Source organism: Poecilia formosa, unplaced genomic scaffold, assembly GCF_000485575.1.
Source record: "Poecilia formosa unplaced genomic scaffold, Poecilia_formosa-5.1.2 Scaffold239, whole genome shotgun sequence".
Taxonomy (NCBI): domain Eukaryota; kingdom Metazoa; phylum Chordata; class Actinopteri; order Cyprinodontiformes; family Poeciliidae; genus Poecilia; species Poecilia formosa.
Window position 1 is genome coordinate 150,824 of NW_006800178.1, and position 22,605 is coordinate 173,428.

Below are 22,605 nucleotides of genomic sequence, written 5' to 3' on the forward strand. Positions count from 1 at the left end.
ATTATTCTATCCACTTTATGGGATGAAGTATCACACATTGTCCATGTGAGCGGATAAAAACATCAGCCATGCTTAAAGTTGCTGCTTCTGGAGCAGGAGCTGTTTTCTGGGTGAACAGCCTCTCAGTCCATGTTGATGTGAAACTGTCTTTGTGTGGACAGCACCAGCAGGCGTGGACCTTTGGACTTCAGTGTTGCTTCCATGTTCCTGAACAGCCCAACCACATTTCCTTTAATCTGAGACTTGGACACAGCTAACTGTTCTAAGCTAGCTTTGGGGAAGGGACAAAGCGGGCCAGTATTAAGCTTCTGGAACGGTCCCAAGCCCAACTTTTCTAAATTTTAAGGGTACACTCGAAAATCGGGTTCGTGCCAGGGCACCACGAACTGGTTCTGTCAAGAGGAAAGCTTAAATGTCAAACCAGTATTACACCAGAAAGGCGACAGAAAGTGTGGTCAAGGAGTTCTTGTATGAATTGTTTTGAACCTGCAGGTAGAGCAGTTCTGACTCTCTGTGGATCAGAGAAAACCTGATCCTAAATGTACGTTGCGTATTCACTCTGCCCTGGAGAAATGAATCACTAAGAACCTAGAATGAATGTGACCTGCATGACGAATGCACAGAAACCTGTGATTGTGACCAATGTCAACATTAAGCACTTTAGACAGAGTAGAGCTCCGTCTCTATTGAAGCTGCTGGTTTATCTTTAGAGATAACCCGCCTCTGGAAGGCTGCGGCACAGATAAAGCAAACAGGTTTGATTCTTTTGTCGGTTTAATGAGAGCAGATTACATCACACTGGTGAACAGCCTCGTCTGCTAAACAAGGGCTAGCATGCCACACAACGAACCATGCAGGTACCGATACCTCATTTGGCATCAAATGAGGTATCCTCATCTGCTCCTCATTTGTTCGGATCAACATGACTGTGAAAGACCATTAGCACAGAGTGGGTCAGTTTATTTGTTAAGGCAATTGATTGCTACAAAGGACAGAAACAGATATGAGTCGTGACATGCACGGGAAAATCATCCAGTCGGCCTTCGAGTGGACGTCTACGTTGCCTGCCCATTGGCCTAACCTGCAGACTTTTTGGAGGCACCCTCCTTTTTCTGTTCGGACTTATCCTGCACGCTAGAACAAAAAAAAAGGAAAGCACAACAAATAAACCCAGGGCAGAAATGGAGATATGTCTGATCAGTTGGATCCACGCACTCTGATTTGTTCACTCTTTGTCTCAGCAGGCATGCAGTGATTTAATTAACTTCTGATAAAATATTATAAACAAATATGTACACTCTGTAATATAGGCATGAAAAACCATTCTCTCAGTAAATGTACAGTTACTGTAAACATGCACTCTGTAACCACCGAGTCCAGCTGGCACCCAGGCTCCTTTTCTGTACATGCTGTTGTTATACTGGAACATTTCAGCATCAAAGCCGGCCGCTAAGATGGATGTCTCTGACTGATGGACATCATCCCAGATTCCTAAACGAAGCCGAAGTGATGCCTCCGACTGGTTTCCATGGCGCCTGGCCTGAGCATGGACTCAGTGGATGTTAAAGGGAGTCAGGGTGTGACAGCATCGAACGCCCAACCCTGCAGTGGAGCTCAGTTTGGACCGTCAGAACATCTCGGTCTCCCTCTGCCCTGCAGCAGCAGCACTTTTCCACATCATCTAATTCACATCACATGAATGTCATGGCAGATTAAAGGGTTAATTTGTATTTTTTTAAGTGATGTTCTGTTCATAATTTCATCAGGAATAGTTTCCTAAGTAGAGGCAAATGTATCATGTGAGTTTGCAATGAAGAAAGTAAATCCTCATTGCAAACAGAGCAGTGGAAGGCTAACAGCTAGCATGCATTTAGCTTATTTTAGCTATTTAAAGTAGCGAGATAAGCTATTTAGCAAAAATAGGTTATTTCAGGGGGTTTTTTTAAAGTAAATGTTCACACCTGTGGGAACCAGTGCTGTTTGTCCATGTTGATTCCTCAATGGTTTCAATTGAACCTCAAAATATTAAATATACTCACAACTTCCACGTTATTGTTTATTTAACAAAGATGAAGCTAAAACTGAAAAAAAGAGGAAACTTCGGGATTAAATACCTCGAATTTCCTGAATGACTTGAAATCTCACAGAATTTCAATGAGGTGTGGACTTCAACTAAACCAGTGGTTCCCAAACTTTTTCTGCGCCCCCCCCTATGGATTAGAAATGGCTGTCTGGTTGAAACGACGCGTGGGAGGCGGGGGGGGCATCGACTTTTTTGGGGGCAAAATGAATGTACGTAGCTGAAAATAGACACCAACATCGGTAGCCTACAAGGTACTTGTTAAGCTTAAGGTTCTGTATTGATATTAGCTAGTCATCTTTTAGCTAACATTACCTGCATCCAACAGCTTTACTCAACTCAGTCGGTTAGTTTGGAGGGAAAAACTGTGAAAAGTTCTTTGCGTTTTGCTGGTTTGCTGCCGTGATTCTAACACAAACCTACGTAGCTCCGCACAGCAGCAGCAGGTCTCCTTCACAGGTGAAAACCCAGCGCGAGCGTCGTAGCGCTCATGTTGCGTTTAAAGGCGGCTCGGAAAAACAGGTTACAACATGTTAACAACGGATTAAACAGTTTTAACTGCTGATAAAAGTGACAGAGGACACAAATATGGGAAGTGTGGAAGCCTCTACTGTATCAAATTGACATAGGAATAACAGAGAGTTGGCCATTCTAAGGTAAAAACCCAGCACATACAGTGTTCATGTTTTGGGTTTTTTTTTCATCCAGATGGCTTCCCGCCCTCCCCCAGCCCTCCCTGCAGTGACACGGCGCCCCCCCCAGGGGGCGTGCCCCACAGTTTGGGAACCTCTGAACTAGACCATTGCAACTTTGACTCTATGCAGGCATTATTTTGTGGATTTGCTGCTGTTTTGGAGTCGTTGTTTGGTTGATGGAGCAGTTTCGAACTTCTGCTGTCAGACAGAAGACCTGACTTCTGGCTGTGGGGTTCATGGTCAGTTTTGTGGTTCACTCGGGTGCGGCTCTTTCTCTCTGCAGCCCTTCGGTGAAAGCCATACTTGTTGAGTCTCTGTATATCTGTCCTGTCACGAACTTTAACGTTCACCATGCAAACTGGTAACAGCGTGATCTAATATGGAGGTCCTTTGCTTTCATTTAGCTGTTTCTCTGAGCATCTGGTGTAAATTTGCTAAGACCTCCACTTCTGGAGAGCTTGGCAGCTGCCTTACTGCTACTTCGCCTCCTCAGTTACTGCTAAGCTTTTAGTTTCTTATGCACATCGTTACCATTTTAGCTTCATCTTTATTTAATAAATAGTCACAGTGTGGAGCCTGGTGTGTGTTTTTTCCAGACTTGAGGTTAGATTTGAATCATTTTACAACCTGGCAAAAAAAAATGCGTTTTGGTATGATCAAGTTTTAGAGTTTAGCTGGAGTGAACTTTCTTTGCACCATGATGATATCATTTGATCTGATTAGACGGACTGGAAAAGTGCTTTTGGAGAGCGACTGCAGCAGTGGAACGGTGATCTGAGCCAAAATTTGCCACATTTCAACAATATATTAAAAGACATTCATGTGTACATTTACAGTATATGTGGGCTAGACCTAGTTTCCAGAAATATACATATTCTATCTGCACATACTCTTCTAATATACTTTGTTGGGACAGTATACATTTGCTATGAACACCAAACCAAGCTTTAATATTACTACGTTTTTCATTTCAAGCAATTTTCTTTTTTCTGGCATTAACTCCTGATGTACCTCAGTGAAGGTTTGGCAGCACTCCCTCAAAGTTTGACTCAACTACTAAGGGTCGAGTCTCAATAGCTGCATTTCCATTGACCACATAATTTGGCATTTCAAAAATAAACTCGCTTAATGGAAAACACACCAACTTTGAAAAAAAAACTCTTGTTTTTGGCTAAATAGTTTTGCCGTTGGGATGAATGAGTTTTTTTTTTCTTTGGCTGTCTCTAAATTATTGTACTTTGCAAAACTGCAAGCAACAAGATGTTGCCGTTCGTGAAAACCACAAAGAAGAAGACGGCAGGAAGTAGCTGGAGGATGATGGCGTGGCGTGTTTTTTAACAACTTATCGTGTGAACAAACTTATTCACGTGTGATCTTAATTGCGTTTCTTATTTAATGGAAAGAACTCAACTGCAATTTGTTTTTCTCCATCATTAGCCTAATAGTGACAAAAGTTTTTCTCACATTTGCAATGGAAACGCAGCTAGTGACAGAGACCCTCCATGCAATAGACACACAAGTTTGTTTGACCTGTCGATGTTGAACTACATCAATAAAAGTCAGAAGTGGCCCGCGCTTCAGCAGCCCTCGGGGCTTTTGACGTCACTGGAAGTGTGCGCTGTGCTGCTCACAGGAGCCGATTCTACTGCAATCAGGAATTTTGTGTTACAGCACATGCATCACTTTTCTAACAGAAAGCAAAACTGAACCACATTGTCTCTATGATCTACTTTCAGTCCAGACTGATATCGCAGCAATAGTGGAAGTTTTCCGTGCCGGGAGCCTCCGCCAGGTTGTCCACACAGCCAGGGAAAGTGCTCTAAGGGGTTTTTCTTTTTGTAGGACAGTGATACTTACACATACTAAATCCCTGCATGCTTCCGTCGTTTTCAGGCCACTGTTACACCACGACGCCATCAATCTGCAAGCGCAATCGGTGAATAATGAATGAGGCCTTTCCTTTGCTGTGGCGTGATGAGAGTCTGTGGGGAGATCCGGAGACGAGCGCTCTTACAAGCAGCCGTTGTTTCATTATTCATACGGGTTCTTCAACCAGGACCAGGATCTCACTCTGTTCACCTGGATGCTCCCCCTTCCTCTCTCCCAGTCGTAGTGTTTCGGATAGTCGCGTGATCGTCTGGACCGAGCAGCAGAACTCAGCTGGCCGGGTCGTACTGATGTGAGACTCGGGTTTTCAAGTGGCTGAGGGAGAGGGTGTTTTTGGACTCCAGGGTGACGGAGTTCTGTCCGTTCTGCCCGTTGTCACCTCTGTACATTCCGATAATAAAATGTTTATAGGCCGCGCAACTTCAGGAACAAAAATTTATTTCAACCTGGCAGCAACACGGCTGTTGTTTTGGCAGCAGGAAGTTGTAACGTTTAAGTGTGTGTGTGTTTCTGAGTCGGGCTGTTCGAGTCCTACTCGCGGCTGAAATTGCGTTTCTTGAAGGTAAAGAAGGAGGTCTTCTGGGGAGGGCCCATCAACATGGGGACCTGGTTTTTGTGCGTGATGATGACCTGAGGGAGTAAAGAAAGAAAAAAAATGATGGAATCTGCTTTAAAAACGTAGCTTGAACTATGTTTGACAAGCTTACTAGACTGATAGTCATCTTTTATTAGAATTTTACAGCAAAAAAAAAAAACAAAAAAAAAAACGACGAGAGAGGCTTTGCTGCACAGTGACAATTAACTGACTTCCCCTTGTGAGACGAATAATGTGCTGTGAGATTTGAAGGAATGACATTGTTGGAGGTCAAAGCCTGGCATGGGCAGAATGAAAGAGTCAGACGTGACAAAAGTAGAGCAACACCAAGCTTAGCTTACCATGTTAATTGTCTTCTGTTAGCTTGCTATATTAGCTTGCTATGTTAACTCTGAAAGGTCTGACCTCTCCTTCATTCATACTCCTTCAACCTGATGCCTTTTGTCCATTACAACCCCAAAATTCCAATGTATTTTATTCGAGGTTTTATGTGAGAGACTGGCACAATGTAGCGCACAGCTGTGAAGTGGAAGGAAATTCAGATCGTTGACCTCTAAATGTCTGAAAGACAATGCAGTGAGAGTCTGATCTGCAGCGACATGATAACTTGTCAAGCTTTAAAGTAAGAGAAATGCTGGTGGACGGCCTGATGGGGGCTGGCACTCAGGGTCAGACCATCGTTGTTTAAGCAGGACAATGACACTGAATCAGAGCTACAAGAAAATGTTTCGTCAAAGTCTTTACCTGAATCCAACACATTGCTAATGTGCTCCTAACATGTTTGACTGCTTCATACAGATGTGTTTTGATGCCCCTCTGTATTCCCTTTGATATTTTTGATGTGGTAGAACAGATGGCTGAGAGAAGCCCTTTGAACCATTTCACTACATACTGGTAAATCGTGATAAGGGGCTACCTGCGGTGGTCAGTGCGGTTGGAATTTGTGAATGAAAGTGTTTGGAGGAAACAAATGGATCCTCTCACCGTGCAGGGAGGCTGCATCCAGGGCTCACCATCGATCTGCATGGGCAGCCGCCGAGAAGTCCTGGAAACACAGCAGAGGGAGGACAGGTGAGGAGTCGGTGTGGGGAGCAGAGGTTGGTAAAGGTGGGCGATGGTCATGAAGGTCAGATATCACACATCTCTCAGGCCAGAGGGACGACTATTAACTCTGTCCCAGTGTCAGGGTCAGACACTGCTGTCTTTGTTCCCACGAGGGCAGATCCCAGACAGGCCCCCACTCTTTAAACTCCCCAAACCCACTGCACTCACACACTCACACAGCCAAAGTTGGTTTAAGACTTTTGAGCATGCCTCAGTGACTGGAGAAACACGCTGTGGGAGAACGGCTGGGATGAATACGCTTTTAATTCTGGTCCAGGAAACTGAACAAGAGTCCAGGTCCCTCAGATCCACTGTAACACAGACCGCTGTCCTCACCACTGTCCTAACCAATGTCCTCACCAATGTCCTCACCACTGTCCTAACCAATGTCCTAACCAATGTCCTCACCACTGTCTTAACCAATGTCCTCACCAATGTCCTCACCACTGTCCTAACCAATGTCCTCACCACTGTCTTCACCAATGTCCTAACCAATGTCCTCACCACTGTCCTCTCTTTGTTACACTAGCTGACACACAGTGGACACGCATCTCAAGTAGGTCAGTGTTGCTTCCTCCACTCTGAACTCCTTATCAGAAACTTTACTTATGAATATTATGAAACAATGAGAATTGCTTTCAGTCAACTTTTAAATGTTTGTTAAGGTTTTGTCAATTGTTAGTTTGTTGAAAAAGACAGAGAAAAACTGTCCATCACTCTGCTGCCACTGCATGAAACGCCATCATGCTGCAGTATGTACAGTAACTTTTATTAAAAAAAATGTTTTTTACATATTTGTTAAAACCGTCAGCGTGTGAGACAGATAATCTGTGACTAGATCAAGTTCCTCCGCCTCCTCATTAATTATCCATGACTACTTCAACACAGTTCATTGATAGCCAGTGATTACCATGCACTCCGCTGGTTGCCATTGGTACTATAGCTAATGGGTAACCAGTGGTTTTCCATTCTATTTGCAGACGTCAGAACTTGAAGCTGAACACAGACTCTTCCTCAGCCTGTCAGTCCAAAGTCCCCACTGCTTGCTTTGTAAAGCACACAGCTATGATATATAATTCATCAGCTAGAAGGACGCTACTGTTTAGACATGAACGCACACAAACCCTCAAAAGGAATGCATTTTTTATTTTCATTTTTTACTCTGCATATACAGGGGAGGTATGTATTTTATGTTCTGTGTGGTTGAACTGGAACACAAAGAATGGCTAGTGAAGCCGACCGCTGGACGGAGCGCGGCTTTCAGTTTGGGGGCAGGACGGCGGCGGCGGCTGACCTGATGGTGACGTTGGCGCACTGAGCCAGTCTGTGTCCCGCGCTCTTCAGCCCAGTGTAGATCTGCCCCATTTCTATTGCCCCCTCCAGGCCCACCACCTCCAAGAGCTGATCGCTGAAGTCTGGAAGGCAGCAGAGAAACACAAAGAGAGAGAAATTTACCAAAGAAAAGAGGGATCTGAGTAAGGTCCAGTTAAGACAATACTGAGGTAAAACACTGATAACATCTCCCGAGCATCAACGTGACAATCTTAATACTCTATGTTTTTTCTTGTCAAAGTTCATTTGTGGAATTGGGAGTAGAACAGCAAGAAAGTGAAACTGACCAAAACACAAAAGCTGAGTTGGTCAAACGTGTAAAAATAAACTGCAGAAAACCGTCTTTCATATCATTCAGAAAGTAAATTTAGGAATTCTAAATAATGTGAAATAAATGATAAAGCATGACGTTGCTCAGAGCACAAAGCGTAGAACTAAACTGAATAGATCTGCTCTAATGGATCGAAATGACGATCCTTATGATCTAGAATTTATTCTTCAACATCGGGACTGGTACAGATGTTAATATTGGATCTCCAAGCATCTTCTTTGTTGTTGAATACCAAATTATTTACACACACCTCCACCACACACACTTCTTCTCCCATGACAGAACTAGTGTTTGGCATAATTGTTTTTTTCAGGAGAGTTTCTTCAGATGCCGGGACTCTGACCTGTGTTGGAACGATCAGCTCCTACGCTGATCAGATATAAAACCCCCAGCATCACAAGTCCCTCATCAATCCAATCTCACTTTAACATGTATTATTCTTGTTTCGGTTCAATTCAGCTAAACTTCAATGCCCTGAAGACTACTTGCTGCACAGTCAGCAGTTACGCACATGAAAAAAAAAACATACGACAACCGAATCAACAACAACAATCTTTCAGTGCAGAACAGTGAGGCTAGAGTTGATCAATCTGACAGCAGTGGCAAGGACAGATCTCCATCGCCATCAATGTGGATCTCCGTCCTGATCCCAGCTTGGGCGATGACTAAAACACCTTCATGACTCTGAAAAGCTAATCCTCAAGTTACTTTCTAGGCCACTAATCCCGTTTTGTAGTGCAGGCTTTGATGTGTTCTGATGACAGTACACAGTCAATCTGTTGTGTTCACAATCCCCTCAGGACAGTCCACGCGGTTCAGCAACATTTCACATGTAAAGCCTTCAGGCACGGGAGAATAACGCTGCCTCCACCTGAACTTCCTTCCCCTTTCTCCGTGTGTGTGCAGAACGCCTGACATGCCACGACAGGCTGGATCTGACTTTCTCCTGCTGAAAGGAGCCCACAGCGGGACAGCAGTCTGGCACTCAAACTTTAATGTGTGTAAAACAATCCCGCTTTGTGTTTCTGTTCAGCGTGTTTTACAGACACAAGGATTAAGCTCTTCTGCAGTTCGTCTCAACTCACAAGTGATCTCTGAGCGTCTCCACTTTGCACGGACCCAGAAACCCCTTCAGATTCTTTGCGGGATGAATTTCAGGATGAAAATCAGAGAGCTGTTTTGTCCTCTCGGCCAGCGTGATAATTTGTGAGGTGCGACAGCAGAAAGTGTTGGCGGCGACTCGGCCACACTAATTAAGTGACGTGGCAAACGGATCACATGGCAACAGAAACCAAGATGCCTTGGTTTCCTCTACTTCTTCATTTTCTTCTTTCCTGCCATCACTTAGTTTGTTCTGATGAATGAACGATGTGGTTTGGCACCAAACTTGACGCCAGACTCTGAACCCAAATGCCCTTCACAGAAAGAATGCTCTGTCTCAGACGACAACACGGCCTTAGAGTAAGACGAACAACAAGGAAGATTAAAAAGTTTTCTTTACAAGTAAAAGAAAGTTGTCTACATTAGTGCTGAAGCACCTTTATTCTGATACCTCTTAGTAAAATCAATTGGAAATCAATTAATCAATAGAAGTCAACTAATCCAGCTGTTCTATGAAGGTTGAAGGGGCAGTAAAGTGTGTTTTCCAGCCACATAGAATCAGTTTGTAGCACAATCAAGTAACTATGTACCTTCAGTTATATAAATTCTAGATGTACATCAAGAATGACTTATAATAAATTTGACTTTGTAGTTTCCTACCTTGGGCCTCTTATCTCTTTAAAAACCCCTGTTCTATCTGAAGCTCCGCCTTCAGAATGTCATCACAGAATTTAACATCGTTGTATGGAAAAGCAGCTCCTATAATGAGCTCAGCAGATGTTCCACCAGGTGTTTGCTAATTGCTGCTGGCTAGTCTGAAGGAGCTGAGAGGGAGGCAAGAGACTCAGGAGCTTGAAAACTGCAGAGCCGAGAGGAGTTTTGTCCTCGAAAGGGTCGATTGGTTTCTACCAGGCATTTTGCACAGCTGAATGGTTGCCAGGGGAGATTAAAGGATTTCTGAAACATGCATGAAAGAATCAAAGCAACACTCTGGATATGCTTTTGATGAGGGAATAACATTAACATGATTTAAAGCTAAAAAAAACAAAAAACAAATAGAGTTGATTTTACGTATCACTGCCCCTTTAAAAACCAGAGTTTAGCAATGAAACAACATCCCAAGCTCTGAACATGACATATTTGTCTGTTCAATCCATCGTCTGAAGAGAGAGGATGGAGCAACTGCAAACCTACCGAGTCATTACTATCCTCCTAAATATACAAATAGAGGATTATTTGGAAAAGCAGCAGAGACCCCCGTGGTATCTGTATCAGAAGTGCAGAGCTATAAAGAAAAGCTGATCACAGTTTATGGTAAAACAGATGGAGCTGAATAGAGGACAGCCCTGGAAGGAAACCTGTTAAAAGTTTGGATAATCCATCCGGATGATGCAGTCCATGCTAAGTGGATAAAGTGGAAGACAAACAGAAAATTGGATTTATTGGTCTTGAAAGCAAGACAGTTTGCCCTAAAATCTACATCAATGCTGCCATGATAAAAGTAGAAAGAGGTTTGCTAAGCGTACTGATAGGATAACCCCTCCCATAGTAAACCAGAACATGGTGCTGGGAAGATTCTGTGATCACGTTGGCCTCCAGTTCAGAGCACACCACATTACGTTCCTTCAAAAAAAAAAAACTCATCTGCATACTGACTGCTGGAAGTACCATAAACATTTCCAATGTGTGATGCCATTGATCCCTTAATGAGTAGCTCTGGGCATATGTTCTGTGACTGACCTTCAGACCTAATCATGTTAGCATGGCTTCTTTAAAGCAGCATTTTTCTTTTATCAGTTCATAACTAGAGTTCCTCCCATCCTGGTTTTAGAATGAGTCTTCTCCAAGTATTGCTCACAGCTAATAGAAGAATCACTGATTTGTTGTTTTTGATCTGAGGTTGTTCTCTGAATAAAGGCTCTTTGTTTCAAGGCAGAGGTGGAATGAGGAGCGTGGAATCATCACCCAGGAGTCTCTCAGCCCCCCCGAGGGTCCCAGCACCGCATGCTACCCTGACAAGCTGCAGCTAGCCCTGCAGCTTGTTGGGACTGGAACCGCTGGCTCCGTGCGGCTCTGTTACAGTGTGAACAATGGTAATCATTTTCCAACCATGCCAGAGCTTGCTTGGCCCTGCTGGCTTTGTTTCAGTCCACAAACAGGAAGCAGTTGTAAGCTTTTCTCTGGAAAGGAAATTGTTTCTTAAAAAGGCTCCGCCCCCCCCAGACTTAGGACCAGTCTGAGTCATGCTATGAAAAGAATTTCACTGGGACGGCAACGTAAACGAGAGAAAACACTTACGGCTGCTCAGACAAGCATCAGATATTTAAACTGATTCACAGTTAAAAGGTTATGAAACATAAATAACTGCAAAAACTTTATTTAACTTCATTAGCACATTGTCTGCATCAATGAAATGGTGGCCACAGATTGTACTCAATGAATGAATGAAAATACACCAAACTGAACTAATATGAGTTTGTTAAGCGATAATAATAATAACCATTTTTGGAGCAGCATTTAATTCTTTAATATTTCAGATAAGAGTTTTACTCGTGGTCTGTGAGATTATGCATGAAAACTGAAACACTGGTGCACTTCTGTCAAAGCTTTAATTTCAACCTGTGTGTTTAAAAATGGACAGTAGGGCTCCCAAACGGTTACAATTTATTTTCAATCTGATTAATCACAGGGTTACTGTAAGTTAATTGGTTAAAAAAACTGTCTGAGTTCTAAATGTTTTTATTATTACAGCTGTTAGTTGATCAAAACAGGAAGCAACAGTAATGTTTTTGAAGATTTTGCATCATTGTTCATGAACTGCCTTGTTGCTGAAACGTGCTACACAAATAAACTTGATTGATTGGTAGTATCAGAAATATATGGCTTCCTGTTGGGATACGGAGATGTATGATGGAAACAAACCACAAACAAGCAATTCTTTGAGGTCACTGGACAGAGAAGAAGTACAGAAGACACATTTATTAGGCTGAATATGATCTACTGTGTTGATGCCTCTGAGTCACCAAGAGAGATTCAGAGCTGAGTTTGTTAGTAGGTGTGAAGCGTGGGAGGGGGAACGAGCAGCACTGCACTGTAAATTAAGGGGCTGCACTGCTAACCTTACTAATCTGGTCCTAGATGGCTAAAGTGCCTCAATTCAATTCAGCTCAATTCAATTGAACCTGATCCCTGAGGGCCAACATAGAGGCACAGTTAAGTAGAGCAAACAACAGACGAAAGGCCAAAGCAACTTCACTATCTGTGTTTCCATTACAAATGCAAACAAAACTTTGCCGATATTCTGCTAATGTTGAAAAAAAAACAACACAAATTCACAATTGTGCAGTTTCCATTAAAATAAAATAAGAAGCAGCTAAAGTAAGCCTGTTCACGCAATAAGTCATAAAAAACATGAGTGCATGGTCCTAAAACTACTTCCTGTCATCTTCTTCTCTGTGGTTTGTGCCAGTGGCAACATTTGGTTGTTGACCATGTGAGTCGTGTGATGCAAACAAAGTGTTTCCATTGCAGTTTTGAGAAATAAACTAATTTCGCTACAGATGAAAAAACAAAACAAAAGCAAAAAAAAGCACCTTATCCTAGGGTTTAGGGTCAGAACTGTTTAACGAAAAACAAGTTTTTTTTTTCTAAATTGACGTGTTTCCATTAAGCAAATTTATTTTTGGAATGACAAATTGTGCAAATACATGGTTAATAGAAACTCAGTTTATGGCTCATATTTGCAGCCACAAATATGCATTGCAGAGTCTTGCAGTAAGAAGCGCTGATGCACGGCCAAACAACATAATAAATTACTAAAAAATAAGAGCATAGATTTGATATTTTCAACTTGGATAGAAAATCAAAGCACCCAGAGAAAACCCCCAGCATGTGCATAGAGACAGAGATTTAAACAGCAAAGGCAAGAGAGAGAGAGTTAAGGCTGAACTTGAACAGCATCAAGCTGGTTGCTGTTCAGTGTTTAATGTCAATTGGGAAAACTATCCAGCATATCAATCAGAGCGACACTCTAAAGCAGTGTTCCCTTTTTTAGACGTTAGACAGAACATTCATATTTAATAAGTTAGAATAATGATCCAAAGAGGCTTTTCTGTCAGACTAAAAGTACTTTTTTGAAAATAACAACCTTTATACAAGTATTAAACATACTTTCTATTAGACCCAAGTTAAAAATGTTTTCATTTTCCAGGGCTGTAAGCAGAAAACCATCATCGTTACCAAAAATGAAAGCTAGAACAAATCTAGTCTGTGTGGAATTAATTTATGTAAGGTATTTTTACCAAGTGTTGACGTTACTGAAATAAATGATATTTTTGGACAATATTTTTATTTATTGATGGATATTTAATGCACAGCATAATTATCCAGACACATTTTTTTTCAAAAGAATGACATGTTAAAACCTTTAAATGTGACTTTAACTAAAACTATCCAACATCAACTATACTGAAGTAATGAGAGAACGGGACATTAAAATATTCTGATTTGTATAAAGATTCTTTCTGCCTCAATGTAAACAACAACAGAGCAGCAGTGTAAACAGAACCAGTGTTACTAAACACAAAGTGCTGATATTAACTCGTGGAATTGGAGAAAAACAGGAAATACTGATCTGAGGAGGTGGCAAACAGCTTTCCTGCTCTAAGACGCAGGAATACTTAGAATACTCGAAAGGAACATTTAAACAACTTCCAGGCAAACATATGGCACCGTGGAGAATTTCACTCAAAACGCCACTGGCAATGTTTTCATTTTGCATTCTCCGGTATTGCATAATTCAACCATCCGGCCTTAATAAACAGAAGGAATCGCCTGGAATGTGCTGGTAATGTAAATCAAGTCAAATATATCTATGATGAACTTCACTCACTGCCATTTCCAGGTGCTTTGGTAACTGCTTGTGACATTATTTTCTTTAATTTATTTATTTTTTTCTTAATTTTTAATATTATATCTTAATATTTAATATTTTTAATGTTTCATATATTTAACCTGGTTAACCCGATTGAGATCCAGATCTCATGTGTAAGAAGAACCTGGGCAGAACATCTGTAGCATCATCCAGCCCCTCCAGGAAGCTTGTGACTGCAACTATTAACGCAAATTCCCTCTTCGTTCACAAATTTTAGGTGGACTTGCAATTCTCACCAGTCATCAAACGTTTTTCACAAATCTGACCAATCGCCTTAAGTTTCCCTGCATTTCATTGTTTTCTGACCAATCATGGAAACTCAGCTGAATTTTGACCAATCCTCTTAGGCCCCTTCCTGTTTCATGACCTCTCTTGAAAGCCAACTCTGCAACATTTAGCTTGTGTGACACTAAGCTATAACATTTGCCTTTTGTTTGTTTTTAACAGCAAACATTTTTGTTTATACCATATACAGTTCATATGTAGAGGGATATTAAAAAACGTTATTTCGTTTTAAACATTACATATTACATCTGTCTTTTTTGGAAAGTTGTAAGTCTGTAAGATCATGTTGTGGCAAAAATAAAGCTTAAAATATGTGCAACTTTGACCACAATTTTATTTTATTTTTTTTCAATATGTGATGCAAAATCAGTTGCTACGCCACAAATATCTCAAAAAAGCATCGCGACGTCCTGGAGGAACTGTCTAGAACTTCACCAAATATGATCAGGCATTCTGTCACTCAGTCTCTGTAATAATCAATCACTGATTTTGTAAAAACCGACTTCTGTTTTCTCCCGAACTGTTATGAAGAAAAACAGCTGAAAAGTTCTGCTCTGATTTCTGGACAAAGACATAATTAGTTCTTGACAAGAAAACATCATCATTTCAACATCATTCATGATATACAAATATAGGAAAATCCTGCAGGTTTATGGTACATGTGTCCATACAGAACACACTGAAACAGCCCTGCAGCATCCATCAGTGTAAACTGACTACACCTCACTGTTTTTACACACCAAACATGACACACCCACAGGGTTTATGTCATGACTTGGTCGTTCTGACCGATGAGGGATTTTCAGCCAGCAGTGCCTACAGACAGTCTAGACTCTCTACTTGTGTCGTTCCATCGTTACAAAGCGTGGAGAGTAATAACATTTCTTTATCCCTTTACATCTCGGGCAGCACGATCTTCATCCGAAGCTCTTTACATTTCGCAGTTTACGCCACAAAGCTTGCATCTCCCTAGAAAACTTCGCCACTGAATGCTGGCTAACCTGCGCCATGCGAGGGCTGCGTGCTGCTGCGCCACGCATCCCCACGTCTCTGCAGAGCTTTATGGGAACCTAATTCTAATAGGACTGGACGTCCATTAAGACAAATGTGGACGGTGGGAGAGAAAAGGATGAGGACGGGCAGTGTGTGTGTGTGGGGGCGGGGGGGTGTGGAGGGGTAGAGGCGGAGGGACAGCAGCTGGGGTGAGACAATGGATGAGCTCTGTCCTGTTTTCTGTGCCAGTCTGAGAAAGTTTACAGGTCAGAAGACAAACGAGGCAAAATATGAGTGTGACACGCTATTTTTAGGACTGTAAAGCAGAGCTATTTATATTTTCTGTTCCTGTTGTACAGTGAAGCATAAATCCCCCCTCCCTCGCACGCCCACCTATACACCTCTACTTCCTCCAAGCGCCATAAATGGGCACGCCGTCCTGGCCGTGTCCCTGCGTGTGAGGCCGATGGTTCCCACCTCATCAGATCTCTGTGCTTTGGACTCTCAGGCAGCCAGCGCTGTAACTTTCTCACTGAGGTGGAGCTAAGAATAGAACAGAACAGCCTCTTACATAAAGCAGTCATGGTGCATTCTGGGATGGGATGGCACTTTTTTTTTTTCCCTTTTTGCCAAGCAGCGGGCAGCAAGAATTATTACTGCTGCGCTGGTTTATTTTCTCTGCTGTGCAGGAAGCTGAAATCACACAGAATCGAATCAGGAGCCAAAGATGTTCATAGTTGCCACTGTTACAAATGCAACCGTTCCAAGAAAATAAATACATAAATAAGTAAACTAAATCTAGAAAACCAGATGATATACACGTCACCCTGATCAGGAATAGATGGAGCTTTTATCGTGGGCTAATAAAGTAAAACTCGGGTGAAATGAAGGGAGAAACTCGGATCGTCTCGTTACCGAATGCAGCATCTTTCCCTTACAAAATGAACCTTACTCAATATCACCATAGAAACAAAACGTGGAGGCCACGACACATGATGAAACTATGTGGAATGCTGGACGACACACCTCCAGGGGAAATGATGGGAATGGAGAGTCTTGGGTGTTTTCTGTTAAAAGATCTCGCCTGTCCAGAACTACTTTGTGTCATTTGGCAGAAAATATTCTTTAAATCAGAAGAAACAAAAATCACACGTGGGGAACCTCAAGGATCTATTCTCAGGCTGCTTTTATTCAAAATTTAGATTCTCCCACTGTCTCAGATTATGCAGCACTGAAACATCACCTATGATATGTATGCTGATATGTATCTTAGAACTTGATATTTCACACTGACTCACAGTCACCGAGTCAGTGAGTCCAAAAATATGTAGATTCCAACCAGTTTAAGGCAGAGAAACAAAAAGTCATTGTGTTTGATCCCATAAATGTGAGGTTGGACATTAGAAACTCAAACACTGATGTTTCTAAAAGCTGCAAAGCAAGGATGTCAGTAAGTTCTTTCATTAAATCCACTTAGTACCACCTTACAAGAATTTCTAGAATAAATGATTTCTGATCAGAATGAGACACAGAAAACTGGTGAGGCTTTATGCTCAGTATGATGGGTTATTGTAATGGTATCTTTATGGGTCTGTAAAGAATGAGCCAGCTTGTCACCCTTATCAACGCCTGAAACATAGATCCAACTCACCAGTTTTTAAATCATAGCACTGCTCAAATGTTGGTCATATTCCAATATGTCCTGATTGCCTGGGCCTAAGTACACTTTGGCTCTGAACTGTGCAGAGCGCTCAGGTTAGAAGAGTTCCCTTCACACTATTCCTAGGGAAGGAAGTAAATAAGGGAAAGCATGAATCATGAGACAGAAACTGCTGGTTATTTTAAATCAGGACTGAAAACATTACTGCTTACTGCAGCTTCCCCATGCAGGCAGAAGACCACTTTGTCACTTCTGTCACGCTTTAGCTTTTTATTTGCTTAAAATTGACATTTTATGTCGCTTCTTTGTATGCGTCTCAGGTGATGGCTTGTTTGAATATTTCATACATCAGGTGTTTATTTTGCCCTTAAAGCACTTTAAATAACTCTGTGTATGAATGTTTCTAAAAAAAAAAAAAATCTTGCCTTGACCGAGTCACAAAGTAGGTCAGGCTGGATATGATTCAGTCATCATCCACAGCGCAGACGGAGCTTCTGCACAATGTAGCAGGACTAAGGTTGTTCTTTGGTTATTGTTGTAGCAATAATAAGTGGAGTCTCTGAGTTGAAAGGAACCTGCTGAAGAAATTTTCCACATGTGAAAAAGCCATCTGTGGCAGCAAGGCTTGGCTGGTGATCACATTGGTAGGAAATGCAGCAGCATTATTTACTAAAGCTAAATGAAAAGGTAGAAACACAAAGGTGTGACAGAGTGTTATGCTTTCTGGTTTTTACTTAGCTTTTGAGAAACTGAAAAAAAAGAAAAAAAAGGAATTTGCTTTTAATGTTCTTCGGGTTTGGATAGAAATGTTTCTATATTTTTCTATAGAAAAATAGAAAACAGAACAGAAAAAAATTTGTAACTATGCATTACCTATGCCTCTTCCTTTATAAGAGAGGAGTCAGGTTTTTAAAAATGCAATGCTCGCAACAACCAGACATGTCCTTCATATTGATTACAGGTAAAGAAAAAGGGTCAAAGTGTCAAGTGGAGCCAGTGTTTAGTAAGCACCAACTCCAAGTGTTGATGCAAAATCCTGCAGTTTAACTGAAATACCAGGTTCTAAGGTTGTGTACTGTTCTTACTGTTGAGTAAAGGACATGCTGTGGTGTATGCTGATGCAAACTCATTATATGGTTTACATCAGCATATTAACAAAACCTGTTACCTGGCATAAGATAAAATAAGTCTACACACAACAGTTCAGAACACTTAAAATAAAAAAAGGAGTACAGGAAATAACTGAGAACTCACTTCATTGGAATTTTCCATTTCTGGAGGTTTAACCAGGCTGTCTCTTTAATCGACCGCCCAACAATCTGACCAACCGACCGTCTGTCCAACCAACTGACCGACGGTCCGACCTCCCCATGACCAACAATCTGACCAACCATCTCTCCGAACGACCTGAGTTCACATTTTTAGCACAAAGTCAAGTTTGCTTCTAGTTTGGGTTTGAGCTGCAAATTGTTATTAGTCCTATGTGACAAGTTATGACACAGGATCTCAAGGCATAGCGAAGGAAAACACCTTATGATCCCATTCTTATTTGCAGATGATGTAGTTCTGTTTGTGCTTTCATTTAATTCTTTGAACTCCAGCGTGCATTAGAAGCTCCAGCAGCTCCTCCATATCTGACACCTTGGTTCCCAATCGAATAAAGGAGAAGCGCTGCATCTTGGTCATGGATTAGACCCTTCCTCAAGCCAATGACTTTAAGTTTCTCACTATTTTGTTTGTGGGTGATGCCAGGATGAAGCAGCGGAGGCATAAATACATTGTTATGCAGGGAAACCCCTTGATTTAATGGTCTATCAGAAATAAATCCCTCATTGATTCCAATCTAATCAGAAGCAGAATGGATCATAACCAAAAGCATGAAATTCCAGCTGCAAATAACTGAAGTGAGTCATCAGATCAGAGCTCCATGTAGAGCAGCTGCTACAGCTGAAGAGGCTTGTGGAGCTGATCAATACGTCTCCTCCCCGACTCCCTTTGGACCAAATGGTTTATGAGCAGACACCTTTGAAAAGTACACATGTACATTACATTAGACTTTGATACTTTATATTGATGTTCTATTGTGTTTTTTATAGTGAATCAGGCAAGCAGCAGTGTCTTGAAAAATCTTTCATTTTAGAATATTTTTAGTTATTCAGCATCAGGAATGAAACATGTGGGTAGAGGGTCTTTACTTTCTCAGAGAAAGTTCTATCAGTAATATTGTGAATTACAGACCAGCTAGTTTTACTAGCTGGTCTGTAAAATTTAACTGTAAAATTGAAGTTAAATTAAATTGAAGTTTGTTGTCTTCTACTTACACAAGAAAAAAAGTATCAAACATGGCATTTCCTGGATTTAAAGCTGCAGCATGTAACCTTTGCATTTAAAAAAAATAAATAAATAATAATAATCAAGCTCCTCCACCTCCTCACAGTGCCACTTTTGCCATCTGCAAAAATGCACCGCTCCTCTTCAAAAACAGCCAATCAGAGCCAGGAGGAGGGGCTTAGCGCTGTCAATCAACCTCCTGTACGCTGGAAAAACATCTTACTGTTAAAGGAAAAACATTTATCTGCTGTTATCGGTGGCCAAGCTAACTAGCCTTAGCATTGGTAGCAGGCTATGTTGTGGTGAACCAGCAGTAGCTTAGCAAAGAGCAAAGAGGGAGAGGATGAGACAAGAGTGATTGAGAGGAACAAGATCCTCCTCCTCCTCTGATTGGTTGTTTCCAACTGAGTGAAGGCTGGGAGAAGTCAGAGGACCTGATTTTTTATTTTTTTGCGATTATGTCTTACTGTCATGACATAATGATAGTTTTATTAAATATCCAAAAAAAACAAACAAAAAAACCCCAAAACATTTAAATATGCATCTCTGGAAAAAGTGAAGAGACCATTTAAAATGAACAGTTTCTCAGATTTTACTTTTTAAAGGTACATGTTGTTGAGTAAAATGAACACTGTTCATTTATTCTATGAACTACTGACACCATGTCTCCAAAATCCCAAGCAAAAATTGTATATTTGCAGAAAATGAGAAATAGTCAAAATAACAAAAAAAAAAAAAGCAACCACTTCAAAACCCAAAAAAAGCAAAAAAAAAAAAGTTCATATTCATTTAGAAACAACAATAATGTTTTAACTCAGGAAGAGATCAGAAATCAATATTTAACCATCAGGTTTTCAATGGGATTCAGTGCAGCGGTCTCTTCATTTTACCCAGAGCTGTATTTTTATATTTATAAGTTACACATCCTCCATTTGAAACTGATCAAAGTACAGTAAGGTCTCATCTTTAATCCCAGAGATTGCAGAGTGACAGTACAGTAAGGCAAGATCAAATCACCACTCCAACGAGATTCGCTGAATTAGAAAACACGAAGACTAAACTCATCCTTTCGGTGCTCAGCCGAGTGACGAGCTATTATAAACAAGGCCTGTAATTAGAAACTGAAAGCTGAGTCAAGTTCAGAGCTCAATGCTGCTTTCATTGTGCCTCAGCGTGAGGTGTTAGTCTATAATTATGAGCAGATATATTTGTGTATCCTTCCTCCACCCACAGCCGTCCTCCTCCTCCTCCTGCCTGTTATTGTCTCAGGGTGGTCCGAGTCCCAGCAGATGGTCAGAGAGAGCTGCAGCTCACCTTGCCAGCCCTGGCAGAGGGAAAGGTACAGGGGAGCGCACTTGGCGATGTGACAGAGAACACTGTGTTACTATGATCCAGGACTGAAATACACCAAATGCGCCACTTGCTGTGGAGATGAAATGCCTCAGCCCACATCGGTGGCAGAATTCTTCCACATCGGAGAGAAAGAAATGGTCAAGTTAAAAGAGTCTTTCAGAAATGCCTAAGCTAACGACAGCCAAGTGAACAGCAATGATCAGGCGTTCTTACAGGATGTCAACTCAGTAACTGAGTGGCCGTATCACTTTCCCACCATCCAGCCAGCAGCTCCACATACAACTATTTCTGGTCACACACACGGGTGTGGGAGGATCAGAGTAATTATAGTTCTGCTGATTCTGTTGAGTGGGGAGAAAACAATACACGGCTTCTGGATGGAACCCGACTGAAATAGCTTTCCCTTATTGCGCGTCTCGGTGGGAGCGCTGCTAGGAAGAGTGGGCGGAGCTTAGTGGAGCCAAGCGGGGAGGGAGGAGCGAGAGAAGGCAAGGTGAGGGCGGAGAAGACAGAGAAAAGAAATGAGTCACCAAGAGAAGACAGAATGTCGTAGAGACGGCACGTTTCACCAGCACCACTGTCAGAACCGGACCCCAGAACTCTGATCGCTGGGTTGATTACCGATTACTCATGACACCATGAATTCACTCAAAATGCTTTCCGAACACACGCAGCAAACGCACACTCTGTGACGCCTCTAAACTCTGCTGACACATTAGAAGACCAGATCATTGGACGTTTCTGCTCAGCAGCAGAAGTCCCTGTGGACTATTGTAACTAATTTGCCTCAAACTGCTTCCAGTCTTCATGCAGCCAACGTATACCTCCATCATCAAAGAAAACATGACAGCACCTGGGCACACTTTTCTGATGAGAAGAGCAGTAAAGAAACATGTCAGATTAGCAAAATAAATAAATTAATAAAATAAAATAAAAATTCTTGAAGAATCCCATCTTTCTGCCGTTCTTCCTAGGAGATTCAGTAGGTTTGAAAAACAGACAGAAAAAGTGAAATGAGAAAACAACTAACTTCTCACTAACTCCCAAAACTATCACATTTCATATTTCCTATGTATTCACCTACAGTATATGGTTGAATACACTTCCTGTGTGACTTGTTCTGTTGTTATTTTCTGAAATAGTTTGTTTTTTTTAGTGACTCCTCCTTAACGTTACAATGACTGAAGTTCTTTTCAGAACCGGCATCAGAGTTGTGTCAGTGCTTGATTGCATTATGACAAATGTGTGAGCATGTCTTGGCATTGAAAAAAAAAAACAAAGAAAAATAATAATACAAAAACAACTTTAAGATGTGTGTAATGTCTGGATCTAGAATGAGCAATTCTATGAACTATTGAACCCTTTTATGCCAGAGAAATGAACATCAGGTTGAAGAGAAGAAGGAAGCTCGCTAAAATAATCCTCTAAGAATGTTAACATTGTTAACTCTTACAATAAATAATGGGGTAAATGGAGGAGACAGAGTGGAGGAGTGTGTGTGTGTGTGTGTGTGTGTGTCCCACCATGAAAAAAACACGCAGAGGCGGAGCTGACTGCTGATTACAACATCATCCGTTTTGCCAACATCTACTAACCCTCCGCGTTAACTTCAAGCCTGTTACTTGATTAATGCCAATATGGTGGCTGGTCTGTTTTCACTGAAGATCTTTTATACATTAGCTGTATTTCCATTACAAATGGACACAAAACTTTGTCACTATTCTGCTAATATGGAAAAATCCCCACAATTTTGGTGTTTCTATCGAATAAACACATCTAAAATCACACGTTAGTAAAGTTCATGCTTTAAGTCATTAAAAAACGTGCCGAGTCATCAATCCTCAATGATGACTGAGTTTGCACTAGCAGTGACAGCTGGTTGCTGATCATGTGACTTGCGTGATTAAAAAATAATTCATTGGTTG

The 22,605-nt window shown here is 41.5% G+C and overlaps 1 protein-coding gene across 5 annotated transcripts in view; it reads right to left on the reverse strand.

Annotated features, from left to right (window-relative positions):
• Window positions 1-756: 756 nt before the first annotated feature.
• Window positions 757-22,605, reverse strand: part of dgkg (diacylglycerol kinase, gamma) — a 122,806-nt gene continuing 100,957 nt past the window's right edge. For 4 of the 5 annotated variants that reach the window (XM_016680293.1, XM_016680291.1, XM_016680294.1 and 1 more), the window contains 4 exons: window positions 7,656-7,776; window positions 6,242-6,302; window positions 5,198-5,292; window positions 757-1,134 (listed from right to left, as the gene is read on the reverse strand). In XM_016680293.1, the coding sequence (XP_016535779.1) occupies window positions 1,077-1,134; window positions 5,198-5,292; window positions 6,242-6,302; window positions 7,656-7,776 (335 nt within the window). In that variant the 3' untranslated portion in view covers window positions 757-1,076. Of the gene's footprint in view, window positions 1,135-4,203; window positions 5,293-6,241; window positions 6,303-7,655; window positions 7,777-22,605 lie in introns of those variants that run through there. The other variant, XM_007569272.2, reaches the window with a different exon arrangement.